Raw genomic sequence first — 24,567 nt, forward strand, 5'->3', positions numbered from 1 at the left:
GATTGATTCTATGTATAAAAATCAAGTTTGGGATCTTGTTGACCCACCTGAAGGTATTGTACCTATAGGGAACAAATGGGTTTTCAAGAAGAAAATTGGTTCTGATGGAAAGGTAGAGACCTATAAGGCAAGGCTAGTAGCTAAAGGGTTTCGCCAAAGGCAAAGAATCGACTATGAGGAGACTTTCTCACCTGTTGCCATGCTTAAATCAATTAGGATTCTATTAGCAATAGCTGCATACTATGATTATGAGATTTGGCAGATGGATGTCAAAACAGCTTTTCTCAATGGATACATTGAAGAAAACATTTTCATGGAACAACCTAGGGGTTTTGAATCCCAAGATGGTTCCAAGGTAGGCAAGCTAAAGCGATCCATTTATGGGTTGAAACAAGCTTCGAGGAGTTGGAACATCCGTTTTGATGAAGCCATTAAGTCATTTGGTTTTATCAAAAATGAGGATGAGCCTTGTGTATATAAGAAGGTTAGTGACAGTGCTATCACTTTTCTTGTCTTATATGTTGATGACATACTGTTGATGGATAATGACACAGGTATGTTGACAACTGTAAAGGTATGGTTGTCAAATACATTCTCCATGAAAGACTTAGGGGAGGCAACCTATATTCTTGGGATTCGCATCTATAGAGATAGAGCAAAAAGAATAATTAGTTTATCCCAAAGTCTATACTTGGAAAAGGTGTTAAAGAGGTTTAACATGCTTGATTCTAAGAGAGGATTGTTACCAGTTAGACATGGTATCCATATTTCTAAAGAGATGTCTCCAAAGACACATGAAGAAAGAGATAAAATGGCCAGGATTCCATATGCTTCGGCCATTGGAAGTTTAATGTATGCAATGTTGTGTACTAGGCCGGATATCGCATATGCTGTTAGTTTGACTAGCAAGTATCAATCCAATCCAGGTTTGGAATACTGGATAGCTGTCAAGAATATCCTTAAGTACTTGAGAAGAACTAAGGATTTATTCTTGATATATGGAGGTGGAGACTTGCAATTGGATGGTTATACTGATTCTGATTTTCAATCAGATATCGATGATAGAAATTCTACCTCTGGATATGTGTTCATTTATAATGGAGGTGCAGTCAGTTGGAAGAGTTCCAAACAGAGTATGACTGCAGATTCCACTACAGAGGCTGAGTATATTGCTGCTTCAAGTGCTGCAAAGGAAGCTGTTTGGATAAAGAAGTTTGTGACAGAACTTGCAGTAGTTCCATCCATTGAGTTAGTAGTTCCACTTCACTGTGACAACAATGGAGAAGTCATACAGGCTAAGGAACCCCGGTCTCACCAGAAATCCAAACACATAGAAAGGCGCTGCCACATTATTAGAGAAATAGTAGGGCGAGGCAATGTAGCCATGCAGAAAATAGCATCAGCTGAAAATCCAGCAGATCCATTCACTAAGCCTATGTCACAGACTCAGCTAGATCGACATCTTGAGAAGATGGGTCTAAGATATTATAATGAATGGCTCTAGTGCTAGTGGGAGATTATTAGTAGTATACCCTAGAGCATATCATTTAGTATGTATCTTGTACATGTTTTTATTAATAAAAGGAATTTCCACTTTTCCGTTTACATAATATATTTATGTGTAATAGAAAAGGTCCATTGATATTTTGTTAGAGATTCTATTCTTAAGTTGTCAAGAATATGAGTGACAGTATTTCTAGTACAAAGTATCATAAAAAAGGTTCACAATCGAGGATACTTCACAATAAGGACATGACTTATCCAGAAAGATTGTATTCATGTTTGTTCCCAAGTTATTTATATGAGATATAAATAAGATGGAATGGTGAGTCTAATGCCATATAACAAACATGATAGGCACTTATACATGATAAGTAGGTCGAACCAGTGACATTTATGACAAGCACATGGAGCTTACTCTTGTCAATGTATTGTCATAAATCATATCAGTGCATATAATCTTTAGACCTGAGATAACACGGTTATCTTGTATATAGGTGGTTTGAGTTTGATACTGCTTTCATACTTGTACTGTGTATGGGTATATGGGCATGTGTTGGCTCCTACTAGTTATATATGGAGGTAGGTGTTAATCAAGATGGAATCTGTTTCTCTAAGTAAATAGGGATAAAATCCTATGTTCATTTAATTGTTCTTGATGTTTCAAGTTCCTGGCCAGGACAGGTAGATTTAATCAGAAAAGAGTTTCTGATGAGAAAATCTTTTAATCAAGAACTGGAATTAAAAGAGAACATAATATTCATAGCAAATGGGGTTTGACATAAACCATGACTCCAGCTCGAATTGGGATTTTGTAACAGAAAGATTCTAGTGCATGGTAACATATGATTATAGGTTCATTTAAGGTAAACTTTATTACTGATTGGATGGCCATGGCATACTATGCTAGGTGTTAACCATGGTCTATGAGGTGCATAAAATGATTTAGAGAAATCATTTATGGTAAGAAAGAGTTCTGATGATATTAAGAGTTGATATCATATCTCATTGCCAATTAGTGATGAGCCTAGTAAGTCACACACATACACAAGTAATCACCAAATTAAATATGATTTAACTAATTAATTAAAGAGTTTAATTGATTAATTAAATAAGTTTGGTTTACAATTAGATTGCAAAGTCCCTAGCATGACTTGAAACCAAATCTAGATTATTGGATGTATAGTATAAGTTAAATTTATATTTAAAGTGTTTAAATATGAATTTAATTAATGAGAATTAATTAATAAAGATTAATTAATTGATTTATATTTGATATAAATTGATTAGAAGAAGAGAAATTATTTTGGGTTGAGAACTCAAAATTACGACACAGGGGCTTTTTGGTCATTTCACAGGGTGACATGTGGCACCATGAGATGGTGACATGTGGCACCATGAGATGGTGACACATGGCATTACACATAAGCTTGCCAAATGTCTATTAATCATGTAAGATGATTAAAATCAAGATTAAATATAGGTTTGACACTTGGCACAACGTGACTGGGTCAATTAAACCTAGAACCAATCAGAGAGTGACATGTGGCAAGGGTTTAAGTAGTGACCTAGCTATATAAGTGTTGTTATAAAAAGAAAACAATACAACCAGCAGCTGATATCTTTGGTGCCACCACCCAAGAAGCTCTCCCTTCTCTTCATCTTCTTCTCTCATCTATTCCAAGAGATTAACAAACAATCTCTTGAATTAAAAATACTAGAAATTATTTCTAGTGTTCTGTTTACATCTTTAATCTATTAAAAGGCAGAAATTGATTTTCTAATTAATAGAAAAGGTTTTAGAAGCTGTTCAAGGGCTGCCATAGGTGTTCTTGGTGTGGACAAGCTAGAGGGACAACATTTGGTGTCCTAAAGACACATCCCAAAGGTGCAAATACGATGCAGTACATCAAGAGGTTAGTGTATTTGTTCTTGATCTAATCTAGGATTCTAAAAATTAATATGATTAATTTTAAAAATCTTAAATAGCAAATACAGATCCAAAAGCATATTAAAAGAGTTGTAATATGTTGTTAATCATTGAAATCAAATGGATAAAAATAAATCTTGCATGATGCATGTGACCCTAGGTGAAAATTTTTGAATTCAAAGGTATAATCTTATGTTTTTAATGCTTCCGCTCCTTCAGCGATGACATAAGAACCCTTTTGGTTGTTGACAGTATAAGGAATGTTAAGTGAGGTGTGCAACCAAAGTAGGTAGTAGATATAGAATGTGTTAGGGTAACTTGAATTGTCTTATCAGATAAGAAGCAAAGTCAGTAGGAGCTAGTTGAATAAAAATTCAACCTAATGGATTCGAATATACCTGATGAGAGAAAGGAATGGGGGATAATGGCATAAAGATTTGAAGTTAAAATTCACAATGGTGCGACCCAGATTCTATAATTAGAGGCCAAACAAGTGTTTTCAATGTGACCAACAGGTTAACCTTGTCAGGAACATGAATGTTAGTTAGACAGTAGACAACAGAATGCTAGTAGGGGACAGGATGGGATAAGATAAGTATAGATATTACTCATGAGTTATTAGAAAGTATAAAGATCTGAAGAGTGGTTGTTGGTAAGACTTTAGTTAGTTCTGAAAGAGTTTATCAGTGCTTTATCTTCTAGAATATAGCAAAATATAAGGGGGCACTAGACAAATGATTATAAGGATGAACGACAAATGGGGAATAAAAGAGATTGTGTTAAGAAGAGAGGTTGTGTCAAAGTGATCCAATTAATTAAAAATTCAATGGGTGCTCATACGTATTCAATCTCTTGAGGCGAAAACGACGGTGTGTACCTAATGTCAAGTATGAAAGGATGATTAGATTAGTGGCAGGAGTTAAATCGAGTTACTTGCCAGGGCTTACAACCCTTTTGAACTATAAGCTGGAGGAAGTGCTAGTTGTGGATGAGTTCTAGTGGATGAAATTGTTGCTGATGGGTAAATTTGAGGCTGAAGTTTGGAAAGCTGTGGGCCGTAGATGTGACTATATTAAGGAGAACGAATACGTGAAATATCTTGTCTGGGATTGAGGTACAAGACTCATTTCTCACTACTATGATAGTTCAGGTAGAAATTATAGATTCAAGGATACTTATCTAACCATGATGAGTAGTTTCCTACAAAGGGTAGTAGGGAATAATAATATTCTAATGGTTAAGTTAGGAAAGGAGATACAAGAAGAAATTTTCTATGGTCAATTATAAATGTCACATAATGTGAAGGATGTGCTGGTAGGAGCCAATCGTTAGGTTAGAATTTTAGAAATAATGGAACTCTACCTGACTAGTTACATATGATGGGCAGGAGTTGGTCTAAGAAACTTAGTAAAGATACAAATAGAGTGGAAATTCGAAGCATCATAGGAGTAAGAAGATGTATAAGTGTTGACTATTAAGGTCATAAGACAAGTAAAGATTTTAAACGGGATGCCTATGATGGGTGGAAAACGTTTTATAGGATACCATGGAATAAGGAACATAAGTTATGTCTTTGGGGAACAGAGGTTGTTAGAATAGAAAAATGGGGACTAAAATCACTAAGAGACATATTAGGGTGCAATGAAATAGAGGCAAGCACCAAGTTGATTGAAGTTATGAGACATCAAGTAAAGTGCAGTGAGGTGTAGTGAATACTTGAGATGTTAGAAAAATGGTCAATGAATAGTTAAGAGATAAGAGCCCCTATAGGAAGAGATAATGACAGTTAGGACACTACAGTAGAATCATAGAACAGTGAAATGTGATCTATAGTATACGAAGAGTTTGAATAATAAAATGTTTCAACCATCTCTGCATAGCTGGAGGAGTAAATACTCGCATCAATCCCAATATCCTTCTTTTCTTTATTCCCGTTTTGTTTGAAAATTCAAGGACGAATTTTTCTTAAGGGGGGGAAATTGTAATAACCCAAAATTTTGAAATATAAATTTTATATTTTATTACATTATTCAAATATTATTTTAATATTATCTAACTCTGTTATAATTTTTGCAATATGGTCATTTATATGTTTCTAATGTTATTTTTAAACATATTTTGTAAAATTATTTTAAAGTTTCAATTTTAAATTTAAATGATTAGTTTTAAAGTTTAACATTATACTAAGTAATAAAGTATTAATAGTTTGATGCTTTTATCTATACTTATATTTTTATTTATACTTAATTAAGTAAAACAATTTAAATATTTAGTAGTAGGATTTAAATTATTAATTAGTTATATTTTAGGGGAATTTAATTAAAATTTTATTTGTTTATTTATTTATTGATTTTGGTGAGATAATAATAATAAAATAAATAAATAGTAAATGTGTGGCTGGCAGAAAGTTCTGCCAGCCACATGAATCTCCTTTCTTGGAGATTTGAAAAAAGAAAAAGAAAAGAAAAGAAGACAGAACAAGAATAGAAAGAAGAAATGGGAGGAAGAGGAAGAAAGAGGAAGAAGACTAAGAAGAAGAAAGGAAGGGAAAAAATGATTGAAATTTTGTGATTTTCTGGTGATTGGCAGTGAGAATAGAGGTTTGATGGTTTGAAATTCAAGAAAATTTGAGAGAGAAGAGAGAAAAGAAGAGAGAGAAAGGAAGAAAGTTAGAGAGAGAAAGTAAACTTTAGAAGCTTGGTTTGAGCAAATGGTGAAGAGTTATGATACAAGGTTGGTATCTATGGAATCAGGAGAAGGAGAGGAACATTCCAGTATGACCAGTTCCGTAGATGTAGCTGGCGACTAGTGGCTGACCACCGTGCGCGGTGATTTCGGGAGTGGCTCCGGTGAGCTTTGGTGATGATTCAACTTCCAGAGGCTTTCTCATAAATTTTTGAGAATTTTGAGACACGGATAAGCTTTGGGTAAGAATATTTTTCTCATTTCTCAGCCTGTGGTGCTTAAATACAGTGTTTCTTAGACAGGAAAAATTAGAGAAAAATTCTAAGAAAAATGTATAATGAAAGTAAAATGATTTAGAGATATTCTATGGTGTTTGTTGAATTTTTGGGTGATTGTGGAATATTTTTGCAAAAAAAATATATATGAGTTTTAGTTAGAATTTTAGCATACGGGTATATAAGATTATATAAATTTTTGGTATTTAAATTTTATATGATTGATTGAAGCTTGAGAATGGAGAGTTAAATATGTGAATGTTGAATTGGATTGAATTAAGAATATGTTAGCTATTGGAAACTTATGAAATTGAGTAATATTCTTGAATAAAAATCCCTAAAATTTTCGGGGTTATTAGAAAATTATAATTCATTTTACAATGGTTTTATAATATTGTTAAGGACCGCGGGCCAAAGTTTTATAATTTTTAGAGCTCATTTGAGTGATTTTTGCAGAATGTCCGTTTTAGGGGCTAAAATATAATTTTTCAAGTTTGTGACTATTGCCTAGTTTGGAGGGCCCAGGAGGGGTCATATAATGCTGATGAGATATGGGTTGAGATGTGTGATTCTAGAAGTGTTATTTGAACCATTTTACAGGTTGGGTAGGTCCTATGTATAGGGGAAACTCTGTCGAATTTTCAATAAAAATTAGGCTGTCTTTTATCTCTTTTGAGTTTTATTTTGAAATAGTACTAATAAATTTATATTACAATTGTTTAGGTGATCAGGGTCAACCATTGATCAGGGTCAACCATCCTTCCCACTCAACCGTCGCATTAATCTCCGATAATCAATGAATAGATATTAATTTTATTTATAATTTCAATATTGTTATATTCAAAGCATGCTCATGCATCACATATAAATATATGTATGTAGTTAAATACTAGGCATGCTTTATGTTGCATTTTCTTATTTAAAAAATGGATGTGGATGTCGCCTTAGGGTAGTTTAGAGCTGTGTGCGTGTGGTGTGGTGTGATGGATATGGGTAGGATGGGCAAATCGGCTTAAGCTGGTCTCGCTTGGAGCCCAGTCCTTTTTGAGAAAGTCAGGTTGAGTATGGTTTTAAGTTGATCTCGCTGACCCCCGCATTTAGATTATTAAGAGAAAGTCCAACTCGAGTTGATCTCGCTAGCAGGCCTTGGATCAAGAGAGCTATATAGGGGATTAGCTCCCATATCGTATTTATACTGATATGACACATAAGTGTGTGAGTACTCCAAATTATTCTTTGTGTGAATATTGTTTGATTTTGGTGAAATTGTTGATCTATGTTGTATTTTATCCTTAGGGATGGATTAGTACTAGATAGTTATAGAAATTATATGTAAAATTTATATCTTACTCTATGAGTTGAACGCTCATTCCTATTCACCTTATTTTTCTAGGCTATAGGAGAAGTTCTTTTTCAGAATAACTTGCTTTCTTCCTCGCAGGTTTATTCGCAGTTATTTATTTATATTATTATTTTCTAAATTTATAATTTAGAACTCCGCACGTGTTAGCAATAGTATGGACCTTGTTAGGAACTGTGTTAATTTACGTTCTTGATATCAATAAATCAAGATTTTTGTGATATTTAAATAATTTATAAATGATGATATTAGGATTGAGCTGAGCTCTCCTAACTTTAGTATTTGATAGTTATCGGGTTAGGATGACTCATATAAAAATATATTATAATATTTTATTTTATTTTATTTTATTTTATTTTATTTACATGTTGGACCTCAATTTTAGGCCTTGACTATGGATTTAAGATTAGTAAGGCTTACTACTGGTCTTGGATCCTAGTGTCAATCTGGCCTATGGGATCGGGTCATGACAATGGTATTGGTGCTGTTGCGACACTGCAAGGTTGTATTTTGATGTTCTTGATACTCTTAGACTGCTTTCGACATGGTTGTCTCCTTTAGATTGTGCTTCCATCTTCTTTTGCATCAGGAGTGCAAACTTAAAAAATAATATTTTCTTATTAATTCTAAAGTGTTGATCATAAAATGAAGATGAACCCTAGTGGATTAAAGAAAAACATAATGGAGAAAAAGGATGATAGCAAAAAAAAAAAATGATAAAGAGGATGCCTGAAATGTGAAAAAGAAACAAAAGAGGGGGAGACGATTGCAAGTGAAAGAGAGGAAGGCTAGGGCTATATATATATATATATATATATATATATATATATATATATAGTGCAAGTGGAAGGTTGAGATTAGACTAGAGGAATGGTTAGGATTGATTGTTAAAAAAAAAAAAATAAAAAATGTAGACTATTAGAATTGAACACGCAACCTTTGAAAAGATTTTAAACCAATCTTACCACTTGGCTAATAGACATTCCTATATTAGTTAAGTGTGTGAGTTTAATCTTATATCGGTTTAGTTTAGTTATTTTGATTTTTTATCTTCAAAAATCAAATCGATCTGAAATAACTAAACTTTTTAAAAACTAAAATCGAATCAAATCGAATATTATTAAAATCAAACCAAAAAAATTGAAATCAATTGGTTTGATCAATTTATTTGGTTTAAGCCGAATAATTCTCACTCCTAACGACAAGTAACCCTTTCAACATTTTTTAATGGATCTCGAGGGCGGCAAATTTTATTTATCAATAAATTTAAGCCAAAAATATGTAAAAAAAAATCTATAAATACTACTAATTATTAGGTACATAGAAAATATTAAAAAATACTAAAAAATAATATTTTCTCTTTCAAAAAAAGTAAATCATCTTTATAATATAAAAAACGGATCCAGTATGATATATTTATACCAAATGTACTTGATAATTTCTGTTATAAATACCATGCTTACCAATTGAATATCCATAAGCATACACTAACTTGCAAAGAGAGAGAGAGATAATGCAGCTCTTCATCTTCTTTGCTTCTCTGTGCCTATGTCTTCTCCTGAAAGCTCTTATCACTCAACTTCATCTTCTTCTTTTTTCTTCTTCGTCATCAAAACCCACCAACAAGAATCTGAATCTCCCTCCTGGACCTACAAGAATTTCCCTCATAGCCACCTTCATTTTTCGCAGAAAATCTTTCTTCGAACTTGGCCCTTTCATCTCTAACCTTCGACAGAAATATGGCCCTCTTATCACTGTCCATGTTGGTTCTCAACCCACCATTTACATCACGAACAACTCTCTCGCCCGCCAAGCTCTTGTCCAAAACGGTGCCGTTTTTGCCGACCGCCCCATCTCCATTAACAAACTTATTATTAGTAGCAACTCTAGTAAAGTCATCAGTAAATCTCCTTATGGACCTACTTGGCGTGCTCTTCGTAGAAATCTCACAGCAGGAGTTCTCAATCCTTCTCAGCTTAGATCCTTCTCCCTTGTCAGAAAGCGAGTTCTGAACAATCTTATTGATGCCCTTAAACATGATTCTAAGGGCGAGAAAGCTGTCTTTGTGGAAGAACATTTTCGCCATGCAATCTTCTCTATGCTGTTTCTCTTGTGTTTTGGAGATAATGTTGAAGATAAACAAATCAGAGAGATTGAAGCTGCTCAACAAAGACATTTCAAGAATTTCCAATATCGATTGAGGCCGTTCATTATCTTCCCAAAGTTGGGGAAGTTCTTGTTCAGAAAGCAATGGAAGGAGATAATTGGAATCGCTACCCGTTACGACGATGCCATTGTTGCCCTGATAAGGTCAAGAAAGAAAATTACGGAGCAAGAAAAAGACACTTCAAGAAAAGATCAAGGTGGTGTTTTTTACGTAGATACATTACTAAACTTTCAAGATCCTGAAGAGGAGGAGAACCTTAAAGAACTCGAAATTGTTGGCTTGTGTAAAGAATTTGTCGGCGCCGGCACCGATTCAACGAAGACTGCATTGCAATGGATCATGGCTAACGTAGTAAAGTACCCAGCAATTCAAGCTAAGATTTTGGAGGATATAAGAGAAGGCATAGGAGATGATCAAAGGAAGTTCATCAAAGAAGATGATCTACAAAAGATGCCTTATATAAAAGCGGTGGTTCTTGAAGGTTTAAGGCGGCACCCACCAGGGTATACACCGTTGACACCGCGTGCAGTGACAGAAGATGTAGAATTGGGTGGCTATATAGTACCAAAAGGTACTGCAGTCAACTTCTTGATAACTGATATGGGGAGAGACCCAAATGTTTGGGAAAATCCTATGGAGTTCAAGCCTGAGAGGTTCTTGAAAAATAGTGATGATGATCATGAACATCATCAAGAAGGGTTTGATGTGACTGGAAGTAGAGAGATCAAGATGGTGCCTTTTGGCGCAGGAAGGAGGATTTGCCCTGGTAATGGGTTTGCCATGCTTCATATGGAGTACCTTGTGGCAAATTTGGTTTGGCATTTTGAGTGGAAACCAGCTGATGGAGAAGATGTTGATTTGACTGAGAAATTCGACCTCACTATATCAATGAAAAATCCTCTGCGAGTTCATTTATCTCCTCGGTTTTAGTGATTACCATATCATCACCGGCACGCAGCTGCGGAACTTAAATATATATTTCTTTAAGAAGCAACCTATATAAGAAGCAATCAGTTAAGCTTATTTCCTGTTATATATCTAATAGGTAAAAAAAAAAAAGTCAGCACCATGTATAAATTGATTTGCAACTAAAAATCTGGAATATTTGTGGAAATAAAATTATTCAAAGATTTTTAGGTGCATATAGACCAAATTAAAATTAAACAAATTATTGGTCTAAATTGTCTCAAAAAAATTTTCTTTGAGCTCCAATATATCAAACACGATAAACTATGTTAAAAGAAAAGGGTAAGCCAATGGACTCAGCAAAACTTGTCAACCTCTTGCCAGTATCCTTAATTAATTGTTTAAAAGTAATCCCAATTGTAGTTATATATAAAAGCATCTGAGGGAATTCACTTGTGTGATTTTACCTGTAGCCTTGAGAAGCATGAAGTTGGATGATCTTTTGCTACTGATCTGCAGTACTGAACTCTCCTTTCTTGACAGCAGGCCTAAGATAATTAGCCCATCTCAATCTGCAACTCTTCCCACATCTTTGGAGACCGGATATCACACAATATCAAGAAACCAATTCAAGAAATTAGAACACAAACACCGTTGAGATCTGACTGCGAGTTTCATATAAAATCCTGAACAATGAAGAATTTTGTTTCTGCAAGTCACATTATAACATTTCCCAGAGTAGGCATTCGATATTTTCATCTCTTGTGATGCAAATTTTCAAGGTATTCCCCTTCACGCCTCACTTGTGATGCAAATTACTAACCTGTGATGACAAATTGAATATAAGACACAACATGACTTTCTTTATGGTAAATTGAATTACCATAAATTATAAACAGAGGCTTCACTCTGTGTAAGCAAAGCAAAGAACACTTTAAAGCATGATTGTAGTGATGGATTAGAGATATTCTCTCTCTCTCATTACTGCCAAAAAAGAACGAAAAATATTGGGTTCCCAAAATCCAACAATATAATTGCAAAGTAAATGGGATAATGTTACCACTAGCAGAACTATAAAAGTGGATGCAAGGGCCATATGGAAACAAGCTGTAGTCCAGTTATGGTGTTTCCACTCAACTTCAACCTTACGATCTTCAAAGTGGGTTTAATAAATTCGCTCTGAGTTCAATAGGGTTTGCGAAGCAATTAAATCCTATTCGTAGAAGGAAACATTGCAATAGAAAGTAAGCTACTTCTATTACATGCTTGTTCTGCTGATACGGTAAGGTTATATATCTATGGGTAATTATCACACGTGTCACTCAATTTTATTAATATTTTTATAAAAATTATTAAACTTTAATTTCTCTCATAAAGTCCATTGAATTTCACTTTGGTTTCATAAAAATTATTGTAACTAAAAAATAAAAACTTTCAGGTTAATTTATTAATCTGTTAATTATTTCACTAGTGTTTCCTGGTGAAGAAGAAACAGAGAAGGGGAGATTTGATGGTGAGCGGGTAATTTGATGTGTTTTATGCATTCTATTTTTTTTTTTTTTTTAAGAAACTAATAAAATGAGATAATTTTATTTATATAAAATAGTTGACAGATCAGTAGGTTAACCTAAAAATTTTTAATTTTTTATTACAGTCATTTTTATGAAATTAAATTAAAATTCAGTAATTTTTATAAAAAAAATAAAATTTAGTAATTTTTATAAAAAATACTCATCAAATTAAGTGACCATGTGTGATATTCACCCATACTTCTTAACTTGTTTTTTTGCCAACTTGCCAATTTATAGTGGATTTGTTTCTTTGTTTAGTATATTTTGAACATGTGAAGTTATAAATTTTCTTTAATTAACTTGGGAAATAATTGAAATTTTTGCATATAATGATTTTTAATAATTATTAGTTTTACAATTAGTCATAATTGTGACATTTTATATATGTTGTTTTGCTGTCTCCTGCTTGCTTTTTATAAAAAATAATGATAGAACAAAGTCATCTTTTTGAAATCTTCCTAAAGCAAGAAGCTTTTACATTTGTTATTGCTTTTTCTTTAAGTAGATTACTAATTAAAAGGTGCATAGATAAGATATATTCTTAACATAATAAAAAACAACTAAACATGAGATTCTGTGTTTGATTATAAACTTTAATTTTTTTCAATTATTTAATTTAAAAAAAAAAAATTAAAACTATATATTTTATTATATATTTGCTAACAGTAATATTATTTAGTGAATAATTTTTTTAATATAAAAATTATTTGCAGATGTTTTTATTTAATATTAATTTTATGGAAAATTGATTTTTTTTAGATACCTACTTTTTTTAGTATTGAACTGCTTTTAAAAATAATATTTAAATCTTTTATACATATAAAGACAAATATCAAATATATATGTATATATTAATTTTATTTTTATGTAATTTTTTTAATTAACTGTAATTATAATAAAATACAGTCATTATAATTTAATATTATAAAAAATTAAATCACGAGACGCACATTGACTATATATAACGTGCATATGATATATACGCCTAGATTGGTTATGTTAAGCTTAGAAGCAATTGTATTAATAATGAGGCTGGCACTTGGAGCTCATTGGGAGAAGGAGTTTTCTTTTTCTTTTTTCTTTTTTTTTTTTTTAATTGCAAATTAAACTTGCATATCATGGCCGCAGAGACGGTACAAATTGTTCATATTACAGAAAAGCTTAAAGCCTGAAACTCCAAACTAGAGCCTCAGCTACAGAAGAAGTCCAAAACATACAAGCCTAGTCTCTTACAATAAACCCTAACAGAGACAACTAAGAAAACCTAGTAATTTCTTCTGCCTTCAGTTTGCCATCGTCATCAATGGCTGAGCGAAGAAAAGCTCGCCGAAAGCCAAGCGTGGAGATCCTTCTACCTAAGTTAAGCAAGAACAAACCATAAAAGCTTGGACAAAAGAAGAACCAACCACTGCCACCCGAACCAACTCTTCCAGTTAAAAGACTAAGGGACTGTTTGGTTTAACTGTTGAATACAGCTGATAACTGTTAGCTGATAGCTAATAACTATTAGCTGATATAACTATTCTTGATGGCGATAATTGATGGTGATATAATGCTGTTTTTGATAATTGGCGGTGATGATAATGATTTATGTTAAATGTTTGGTAAAACTATGTTTAACCGTTACTGTTAATATGTAAAATGATCAATAAGGGTATATATTATATAATTTATTTTATTATTAAAATAAATATAAAATTATAAATTTATTATATTATATTATTTATTTTATTATTAAATTAAAAATACAATTATCAAATTAATATGTTATATCATTTATTATATTATTAAAATAAAAATATAATTATTAATCTATTATATTAAATTATTTATTTTATTATTGAAATATGAAAATAATTAATTTTTTTAAAAAATAATTAAATAATTTTAAAAGTTTAGATAAAATAATAAAGTAATTATTATTGTTCATAAAATAAAAATTTATAATTAATTTTAAGTTTTTAGATATAAATAAATATTTTATATTTTTTGTTATTAACAAAAAATATTTTTACAAAAGGTGAAATGTGTTAATTAAAATGTTAAAATTATAAATGAAAAATATAAAAATATTAATAATATTAACTTTCGAGTTAAATAAAAAAGGATAATATGGTCAAAATAAAAAAATTAAATCAAATCAGCTATTAGCTGATGAGAAACAGCTCTAAAAATAGCGTTAATACAAACCATACAAACCATATCAACTACCCATCAGATATTAGTTTTATTGTTTTAAGCTTATCAAATACTTTGATTCACCTGTTTGAGTGTCTATCAGCTATTAGCTACACCTACCCAATAGGTGAACCAAACACCCCTGAGACTCAAGTGCTGACGCTATGGAACCGAGGGAAACGCAAGGGCCACAAAATCTTAGTCTCATCTAGCTATGAAAAGCCAGTAACCATTTGTTAACGCGGTGCTGCAATCCGCAAGTAGCATTTTTATAGAAATCTCCCATATTCATCGATAATCCACTTAGTAGAGGACTATCGCATCACTCAAGACGCATCAAACTACATACCATCTACAGAAAAGCTAGCTTCCATAGCAGACCTTCAACAAAAAAAAAAAGGAACCAAGATCTGCATAACCACAAACAAAACCTAAAACCATACAATACTAAACGGAAAAGCGATGGAACCTAACCTGGCCGGAGAAGGAGACGTCGTCTCCTAGGCCACCAAAGGACGCTCGGCCGAACCGAGAAGGATTTTTCTTGGTATGTATACAATTGATAATATCTAGTTTTAGTTATAGCATTTTTAAACTCTAATTATGGTGCTCGTGAACTAATGTACGTAAGCAAATTTAAATAAATAATCATATGTTATTGTACATCTAGACTCATTAAGATTTTTGTTGAAACCTAATCATTAAAAAATTATTTATGAAATTCTTCTAATATTGATGTGAATGATTTGTATTTATTAGTTAAATTAAAAATAAATTTCACATTACGTAATCTGGCTCGTGACGTTATCTTAGTATAATAATAATAATAATTAATAAGTACTTTGCTAGTTTATATAAAAACAAGTGTTCTATTCTGTTGTAATAATGGACTAAAATATTTATTTTCTACGTATGAAATAAGTGGAGTCAACCGCTTAGCACAAAAGTACAATTGAATAAGCAAAACATTCGGAAATCATAGGGATGTTTTTGGTTTTTAGAAAATAAAAGATAAAATTTTCATTAAATGGAGATAGAATATAAATTTGAAGTATTAAATTTTATACTATTATAATTTTACATAAGAAAATTTAAGATAAACAACTTATATAAAATATAATAAGAATCATTTTGGTTTGAAAAACTTGATTATGTCGATAGAACATTTGATTTAGCTATTTGGTAGGAAGCACACTCTACTCGGTGGCAATCAATCACTGTTCAACTCCATAGTTTTCCTAGAATTTTGATCTGAAAATCATCAAAAAATAATATCTTCACGAAGAGAAAATATGTATTTTCTACTATTGCACTATCACCCAAATAATAAAGCAAAACACTTGATAAAAAAGAAAAGCAAATCATCGCAATGGAAGAAATAGTAAATTCTTACAAATGAGGAAATACCAAATCCTTACAGAAGTAGAGATACCAAATCCTTCCAAAGGATGCAACAAAACTCAAATTTATCAATAGAAATAGACTGAAAACAAATACAAATTTGATTCAAAAGGATACAGATCTGGATATTATTGAAAAAAATATAATAAAAAAGACAGAGGTAACCACCGATGAAAATACTCAACAGTAGCCACTCAAAAAGAAGAAAGATAGAAAAGAAGGAGAGAGTTTGATTATAGGGATGTTGTTTACTGTGATGGATGTTCCAACAATAAATCAAAAAATTATATATAAAAAATATGATTATGATTATTATTATTTTTGGTACATTAGGTATCTTCTATGTCTATGTTACGATTTATAAAAGACTAATTCTTTCGGGGTTTGTGACTTTTCCTCCCAACAATATATCTCTCCAAGGTGATGGGGAGTGTTTCTTGTTTTCCTTTGAAATAACATGTGGAGTTTTCCTATTTCTATAAAAATGAATTTTTCAGATTTAATGAAGGTTTACTAGATTGAGAAAATAGCTGTGAATTAGGATGTAATTTTTTCTTTTTCTTATTACAAAAATGATAATTCTCGAAATAAATAGGTAAAAAGATTCAAATTTAAAATTTCCCTCACCATCCTCATTTCTCAAAGATGAAACAAAAAAAAAAAAAATTAATTATCCCTTCAAAATGATATTTTTCTAAAAAGTAGATTTGAATATCACAATACCAAATAGGCTCTTACAAGTTACTCCAACTTAATATTTGGGCATTTCCTGAATAACCCCCCATATAATTGAAACCTTTAAATTTCATTATTAATTAAAATTTTATTTTAATATGCATTTTTAATTAATTTTATAAATTATTTCAATTGATAAGTGGATTTAATCCTTATCTTAATGATTAAAATTTAAATTTTGAGTCTAAAATATTAAACCACAAATGAAAATTTTATTTTTATATCATCTCGTGATGAAAATGGTCAATTTTTAATCAAATTAAATTATAATTTTTATTGTAATAAATTAAAATTTTCATTTTTAAATAGAATTCCTTAAATAAAAAGATATTTGGAGCTCACGACTTTTTTTTTTTTCAAAAAACTCACGGACTTGAAGTCATTGATTTTTGGAAGTTGACTTGCTTCTGTCAAATATTATGATTGCATAATTGTTGGAGGAATGTAAGTTATAACATAAAATTGCTCTATTTATTTTTCTGTTTGATTAAAACAATCTTTTATATATATATTACTATTTAATTCCTATATTTTAACATTTATTTTTAATTTGTAAATTATTTAATCCTCTAATTAATTTTTCTTTTGGTTAAATTAATTATATAAGAGAGAATAGTAATAGATGAAAGCTAAATAATTGATAAATTTAAATTATGAAACTAAGTGTTATTATAAATCTCTAGCGATTTATAAAGTCTCGCTAACCCTGATAAGAATACTCATTTTCTATTATATGATTAATGAAATTTTCTATTTCTATAAAATAAAAGTTTTCACGTATATATGTATATATATGAAGCATAATCATTTTCCCTCACTGTGCCAAGAATTGAGAAGCTGCAAAAGTTGAGAGACCATGTTCCCTTTTAGCTACCACCTGCTTTTCCCATTCTCAAATGGAATGTTATGCTTCATCTATTTGGAATCTTGGCTCTGCAGATATTGGTGGAATTCTTCGAAATTGTAATTTTCTTGCCCAATAGCTTAAGGGACTCTAATGAAGTAGAACTATTATTGATTTTGAAGGTTTTAGAGAGTCATCAATCTTCCATTCCCTTCAATAAAATCTGACTCAAGTCATTAATATAGTTAATTAATTACTTGGATTAAGGGCCTATTTCGCATTAAAATTGAAGCGTCAAAATTATTTTTTTTTTTAAATATCATTTTAAATACTATTAAAAAAATAATTTAACAATATTATTTTATTATTTTAATATTTTATGAATAAATTTTATTAAATTTAATTTTAAATTATTTTTTAATATTCTCTTACTATTATACTTTAAAAAGTATTTTCTCGATATGAATTTCAACAACTATCTTATATTTTGAGTATATAATAGATCGAATTTAGATAAAATTTCCCTATCAGTCATGTCATTTAAGAAGTAAACTCTATTGCAAACAATAACTAAATCTTGCTATATAAAAAAAAAATTAATTAAAGCATAATTTGGATCGCTTTAATCTCAAATTCTTTGGCAGACAGTCTAGTAAAATCTGATACTTATAAAAACTCTGATTTTATTGTTTAATTAATTTTTAGAAATAATTGTTTATACTAGTTTTAATCTCAATGAAGACCTTTTCTTTTCCTTTAAAAAACAATTAATTGATACGGCTTGAGATTAAGGCACAAGTATAGATCATGCAGAATCAAGCTTCCTATTAAAGAAATGAAAATTCCATTCCTCTTTCATATGAAAGAGCAAATAATAATAATAATAATAATAATAATAAATTACAAGAAAAAGAATTGATTTTCCTTAATTACGAAATGAAATTAAAATTATTGTTAATCCACTATTACAAGTTACCCTTTCGGCATTTTTTAATGGATCTGGAGGGCAGCAAGTTATATTTATGAATAAAATTAAGAGAAAAAAAAAAAGAAAAAGTTCACCAACCTTATTTTATGTGAAAAAAGTTTCTATAAATACCATGCTTAACAATTGAATATCCATAAGCATACACTCACATGCAAAGAGAGAGAGAGAGAGAGAGAGAGAGAGAGAGAGATCAATGGAGCTCTTCATCTTCTTTGCTTCTCTGTGCCTATGTCTTCTCCTGAAACCTCTTATCACTCAACTTCATCATCTTCTTTCTTCGTCATCAAAACCCACCAACAAGAATCCGAATCTCCCTCCTGGACCTTCCAGAATTTCCCTCATAGCCACCTTCGTTTTTCGCGGGAAATCATTCTTTGAACTTGGCCCTATCATCTCTAACCTTCGACAGAAATATGGCCCTCTCATCACTGTCCATCTTGGATCTCAACCCACCATTTACATCACCAACAACTCGCTGGCCCATCAAGCTCTTGTCCAAAACGGTGCCGTTTTTGCCGACCGCCCCATTTCTATAAACAACCTCATCGTTAGCAACTCTAAGAAAATCATTAGTAAATCTCCTTATGGACCTACTTGGCGCGCTCTTCGTAGAAATCTCACAGCAGGAGTTCTCAATCCTTCTCAGCTTAGATCTTTCTCCCATGTCAGGGAGCGAGTTCTGAACAATCTGATTGATGCCTTTAAACATGATTCTAAGGGCGAGAAAGCTGTCTTTGTGGAAGAATATTTTCGCCATGCAATCTTCTCTATGTTGGTTCTCTTGTGTTTTGGAGATAATGTTGAAGAGAAACAAATCAGAGAGATTGAAGCTGCTCAACAAAGACTTTTCAAGAATTTCCATCGATTCAAGTTGTTCATTATCCTGCCAAAGTTGGGGAAGTTCTTGTTCAAAAAGCAATGGAAGAAGCTGACTGAAATCGTCACCGGTTACGACGAAGCCATTGTTCCCCTGATAAGATCAAGAAAGAAGATATCGGAGCAAGAACAAGACACTTCAAGAAAAGATCAAGGTGGTGTTTTTTACGTAGATACATTACTAAACTTTCAAGCTCCTGAAGAAGAGGAGAACCTTAAAGAAGTCGAAATTGTTGGTTTGTGCAATGAATTCATCAGCGCCGGCACCGATACAACGATGACTGCATTGCAGTGGATCATGGCTAACGTAGTGAAGTACCCAGCAATTCAAGCTAAGATTTTGGAAGAAATAAAAGGTGGCATTGGAGATGATCAAAGGAAGTTCATCAAAGAAGATGATCTGCAAAAGATGCCTTATATAAAAGCAGTGGTTCTAGAAGGTTTGAGGCGGCACCCACCAGGGTATGCACCGGCGACACCGCATGCAGTGACAGAAGATGTAGAATTGGGTGGCTACAAAGTACCAAAAGGTACTGCAGTCAACTTCTTGATTGCTGATATGGGGAGAGACCCAAATGTTTGGGAAAATCCAATGGAGTTCAAGCCTGAGAGGTTCTTGAAAAGTAGTGATGGTGATAATGATCATCGTCAACAAGGGTTTGATGTGACTGGAAGTAGAGAGATCAAGATGATGCCATTTGGTGCAGGAAGGAGGATTTGCCCTGGTTATGGGTTGGCTATGCTTCATATGGAGTACCTTGTGGCAAATTTGGTTTGGCATTTTGAGTGGAAACCAGCTGATGGAGAAGATGTTGATTTGACTGAGAAATTCGACCTCACTATATCAATGAAGAATCCTCTGCGAGTTCATTTAACTCCTCGATTTTAATGATTATAGTTCGTGTCTGTTGGAATAAAAACTTGTTTTATTGTTTGATTTATAATTAAAGATTGTGTCATCGTCAAAATAAACTCATTTAAAATTATCAATAATGAGTTTGTTTTTAGTATTATATTATGTAATTTGAAAAATGAATGGCTTAATGCACGTATTCTCTTTGTGCTAGGGTTTCTTATTTCAGTGGTTGTATTAATCATGCAATTAATTATAATGCTTTAATTCTTTTCCCCTTATTATATTCAAATTTTTCTTATACTAAATTTATTATGAACTCAAAAAGATGATCAAGAAAGCATTAACTATTTAGAAAATACTACTCCCTCCATAACAGATTATCTAGAAAAAAATTTTTGTCTCACTTTATTTACTAATTTAAAAAATTAAGAAAGTATTAATTATTTTTTATTAATTTTTTTCTAACTTTACCCTTATCTATTATTATTTTCAATGCATTTATTTCTCCTTAATGCCCTTCCACATTCCACTGATATTATAAGATTATTTTAGTCAATTATTAGTATTTAAAAAAAAAAAAATACTATCCAATAGTTTCTTTAATTCTTGTGCAAAGCCCTTAAAAAGCTATTATAATGAGATGGAGGGAATATTATAAACATAAAAAACTTTTATTTAGACCAGATTTATATGACTCAAAATACAATATATATGGAGAGATCTACTAATAAAATAAATGAAATTCACGTATTTATGTCTTGAATTTATAATAAATTATGTTTAGATAAATTTTTCATACATATTCATTGTGAAATTTAATGATTTAGTGAATACTTTGTATTCACATATAACATCTTTTTTTCTTAAATCGATCTCTTTGATAATTTAGATGCATAAGTTTTTTCCCCTTTAAACAATGCTTGCCATGTCTAATAACAAAACTCTTATAAACAATTTGATGTATTAATTCTGTTTATTTATTATTATTTTTGTGGCTTGAATTTTGGATATATTTTTCATGGACCTGAATTGTGATCAGACCCGAAAGTTTCATGCTGTGACCCGATTAGGATAAAAAGTGATATCTGTGCTGGTAGCAGAGGGCACTATCCCCCGCGGTATGGACCAGTATAAATATTGTAATGTTCTACCCTTTGCGGTAGAGGTGTGAGATATTCAGGAAACACACTGGGGTTAGGGTTTGAGAGTTCTGATTGATTGTATCTTGCTCTTTTCATTATAGTGGAACTTTTTTCTCTTGTCTTGCCCGTGGACGTAGACCTTACAGTTGAACCACGTTAAATCTTTAGTTATTCTTTTTCTCTCTTTAATACTGTGTGATTGTGCGATTTGTGTGTGTGCCTTAGATTTGCGTGCTTGTTATAACAAACTGGTATCAGAGCTTTGTGCGCAAAACCTAGGGTTTACAGATGGCGTCGTCTTCAACAAAGTATGAGATAGAGAAGTTTAATGGTGGATCGAGTTTCAGTCTGTGGAAGATTAAAATTAATTCTTCCTTGATCTTACAAGGCCTATGGAAGGCAATCGAGGATAACTTTCCAGAAGGTATGAAAGAGGCTGAGAAGGCTGATCTAAAGGAGAGAACCTTGAGTGCGATTTTTATGAGTATAACTGATAATGTCCTAAGCGAGATTATTGGTGAAAGCTTAGCATCTGTGGCATGGAAGAAATTAGAGGAGTTGTACTCTGCCAAATCACTGATCAACCGCCTGTATCTGAAGAAAAGGCTTTACAATTTAAGAATGAGCGAAGGTACAGCCATTAAAGAACATCTAGATGAATTCAATTTAATCATTATGGACCTGAATAATATTGATATTGAGATTGATAGTGAGGCTCAGGCCCTTATTGTGTTATGTTCTTTGCCACCCTCCTATGAAACTTTTGTTGATACTCTGTTGTATGGGAAAGATAGTATTTCACTAGACGATGTTAGTAATTCTCTAAAATCGAAGGAGTTGAAAAAGAAATTTTCAGATAATAGAAAAAGATTTGAGGGGGAAGGTTTGGTGAGCAGGGGAAGAACACATTCAAGGGAGGGTTCTTCCAGCAGGAAGAAATCTAAGGCCAGATCTAAGTCAAGAATGAAAAAAGCCACCTGTTTTGAGTGCGGGGAGCAAGATCACTACAGGAGAGACTGTCTCAAGTTGAAAAATAAAAAGGGAAAGTAACCAGAAAGTTCTATGAATGTGGTTGATAGTTTTATTGAGTCTGATGGCGATGACAGTGCTAGAGAAATTTTATCTGTGAGTTCATATCATGGACAAAATTCTTGGATTCTTGATACTGGTGCTACTTATAACATGTGTTCACACAGAAACTGGTTTGTCACTTACAAAGAGATGAGTGGCAAGGTGTTTCTGGGCAATGATCGTGCATTATCTATTGAAGGAATTGGTAACATCAGATTGAGGATGTTTGATGGCATTGTCAGAACTATAGAGTGTTGGCATGTTCCAAGACTAATTAGGAACCTGATTTCTCTTAGGACACTTGACTCTCATGGATTCAGATACCATGTAGAGAATGGAGTTCTCAAAGTGTGCAAGGGCTCTATGGTACTCATGAAGAGCAGTTTGGTTTCAGGATTATATTTTCTTCAGGGCAGTACAGTTTCAGGAGAAGCTGCAGTAGCATCCGGAAGCAATAATCAGAATCAGACTCAATTGTGGCATATGCGTCTTGGTCATATGAGTGAAAGAGGATTATCTGTGTTAAGCAAGTGGGATTTATTGGACGGGCAGAAAACAGAATCTATGGACTTTTGTGAACACTGTGTGTTTGGCAAACAGACCAGGGTGAAGTTCGATAAAAAGGCAGTGTGCAAGACCAGAGGAACGGTGGATTATATCCACTCAAATCTATGGGGTCCTAACAGAATCCCTTCCAAGAGCGGTGCCAGGTACTTCATGACTTTGATTGATGATTACTCTCGGATGGTGTGGGTGTATTTTCTGAAAACAAAAGATGAGGCATTTTCAACCTTTATAAAGTGGAAGATGATGATTGAGAAGCAGACAAAAAAGAAGGTCAAGCGTCTTAGAACTGATAACGGGTTAGAATTTTGCAATCGTGAGTTCGATGCATTCTGCAGCAATGAAGGTATAGTGAGACATCACACTTATACAAGGACACCACAACAGAATGGTATTGTAGAATGCATGAACAGAATGCTTTGTGACAAAGCACGAAGCATCCTCTCCCATTCAGGATTGGGAAAGGATTTCTGGACTAAAGCAATTAATACAACCTGTTTCTTAGTTAATAGTTCTCCATCTATAGCTATTGAGTGCAAAACTCCTTTTGAGATCTGGTTCAACTGTTGATTACTCTCAGCTGAAAGCATTTGGTTGCCCTGCTTATGCTCATGTGAGAGATAGTAAGCTTGAGTCGAGGGCAAGAAAATGCATATTCTAGGGTATGCATCTGGAGTGAAAGGCTACAGGTTGTAGTGCAATGATCCAAAGTCTCCAGGATTAATTATTAGTAGGAATGTGACATTTAATGAGTCTGCTTCATTGGATAGTCAGAGGGAGAAGTCAATAGCAGAATCAGATCATGGTGTCAGAGAACAGGTGGAGCTTGATATTGATACTTCAGCAGTTCAGTCCAGTGATTCAGAGGATGAGGTGCAAGATCCTGATCAACAAGAGGATGCACCTGAGCAACAGCAACAGGAACCATATAGCATTGCAACTGGTAGAGAGAGAAGACAGATTAGACCACCACAGAGATATGCATATGCAGATCTAGTTGCGTTTGCCTTGTCAGTTGCTGAAACAATTGATGTGCATGAATCCACCAATTATAGAGAAGCTATTTCTTGTTCAGATGCAGATCAATGGGTCGATGCTATGAGTGAAGAAATTGAATCTCTTCACAAGAATCAAACTTGGGAGCTTGTAACATTGCCTAAGGGATAAAAAGTGGTAGGTTACAAATGGGTGTTCAAGAAAAAGGAAGGCACTTCAGGGGCTGAAGCACCTCGATATAAGATACGGTTGGTAGCAAAAGGCTTTACTCAGAGGGAGGGGATTGACTTTAATGAAGTGTTTTCTCCAGTTGTGAAGCATAGTTCTATCAGAGTCTTACTTGCTATGGTTGCTCTTTATAATCTAGAGCTTGAGCAACTAGATGTGAAGACAGCATTTTTGCATGGTGAGTTGGAGGAGTAAATTTATATGAGTCAGCCTGAGGGATTTGTCATTCCAAGTATGGAAAATCGTGTTTGCTTGCTTAAGAAATCTTTATATGGTCTGAAACAGTCTCCTAGG

General features: G+C 32.6%; 2 protein-coding genes across 2 annotated transcripts; both read left to right on the forward strand.

The window, feature by feature from the left end:
• Positions 1-9,263: 9,263 nt before the first annotated feature.
• LOC131172100 (cytochrome P450 89A2-like) lies at positions 9,264-10,847 on the forward strand. The gene has a single exon (XM_058133050.1). It carries the CDS (start codon positions 9,264-9,266, stop codon positions 10,845-10,847), a length of 1,584 nt encoding a protein of 527 aa, XP_057989033.1.
• Positions 10,848-18,733: 7,886 nt separating this feature from the next.
• On the forward strand, positions 18,734-20,305 carry LOC131172101 (cytochrome P450 89A2-like). The gene has a single exon (XM_058133051.1). The coding sequence runs from the start codon at positions 18,734-18,736 to the stop codon at positions 20,303-20,305; it is 1,572 nt and encodes a 523-aa protein (XP_057989034.1).
• The last annotated feature ends 4,262 nt before the right edge of the window (positions 20,306-24,567 follow it).

The sequence above is a fragment of the Hevea brasiliensis genome, chromosome 13 (assembly GCF_030052815.1).
Source record: "Hevea brasiliensis isolate MT/VB/25A 57/8 chromosome 13, ASM3005281v1, whole genome shotgun sequence".
In the NCBI taxonomy this organism is placed as follows: domain Eukaryota; kingdom Viridiplantae; phylum Streptophyta; class Magnoliopsida; order Malpighiales; family Euphorbiaceae; genus Hevea; species Hevea brasiliensis.

Bases quoted from the DNA above. Each gene is read 5' to 3' on its own strand.
- LOC131172101 (XM_058133051.1), top strand. From the start codon at position 18,734: ATGGAGCTCTTCATCTTCTTTGCTTCTCTGTGCCTATGTCTTCTCCTG.
- LOC131172100 (XM_058133050.1), top strand. From the start codon at position 9,264: ATGCAGCTCTTCATCTTCTTTGCTTCTCTGTGCCTATGTCTTCTCCTG.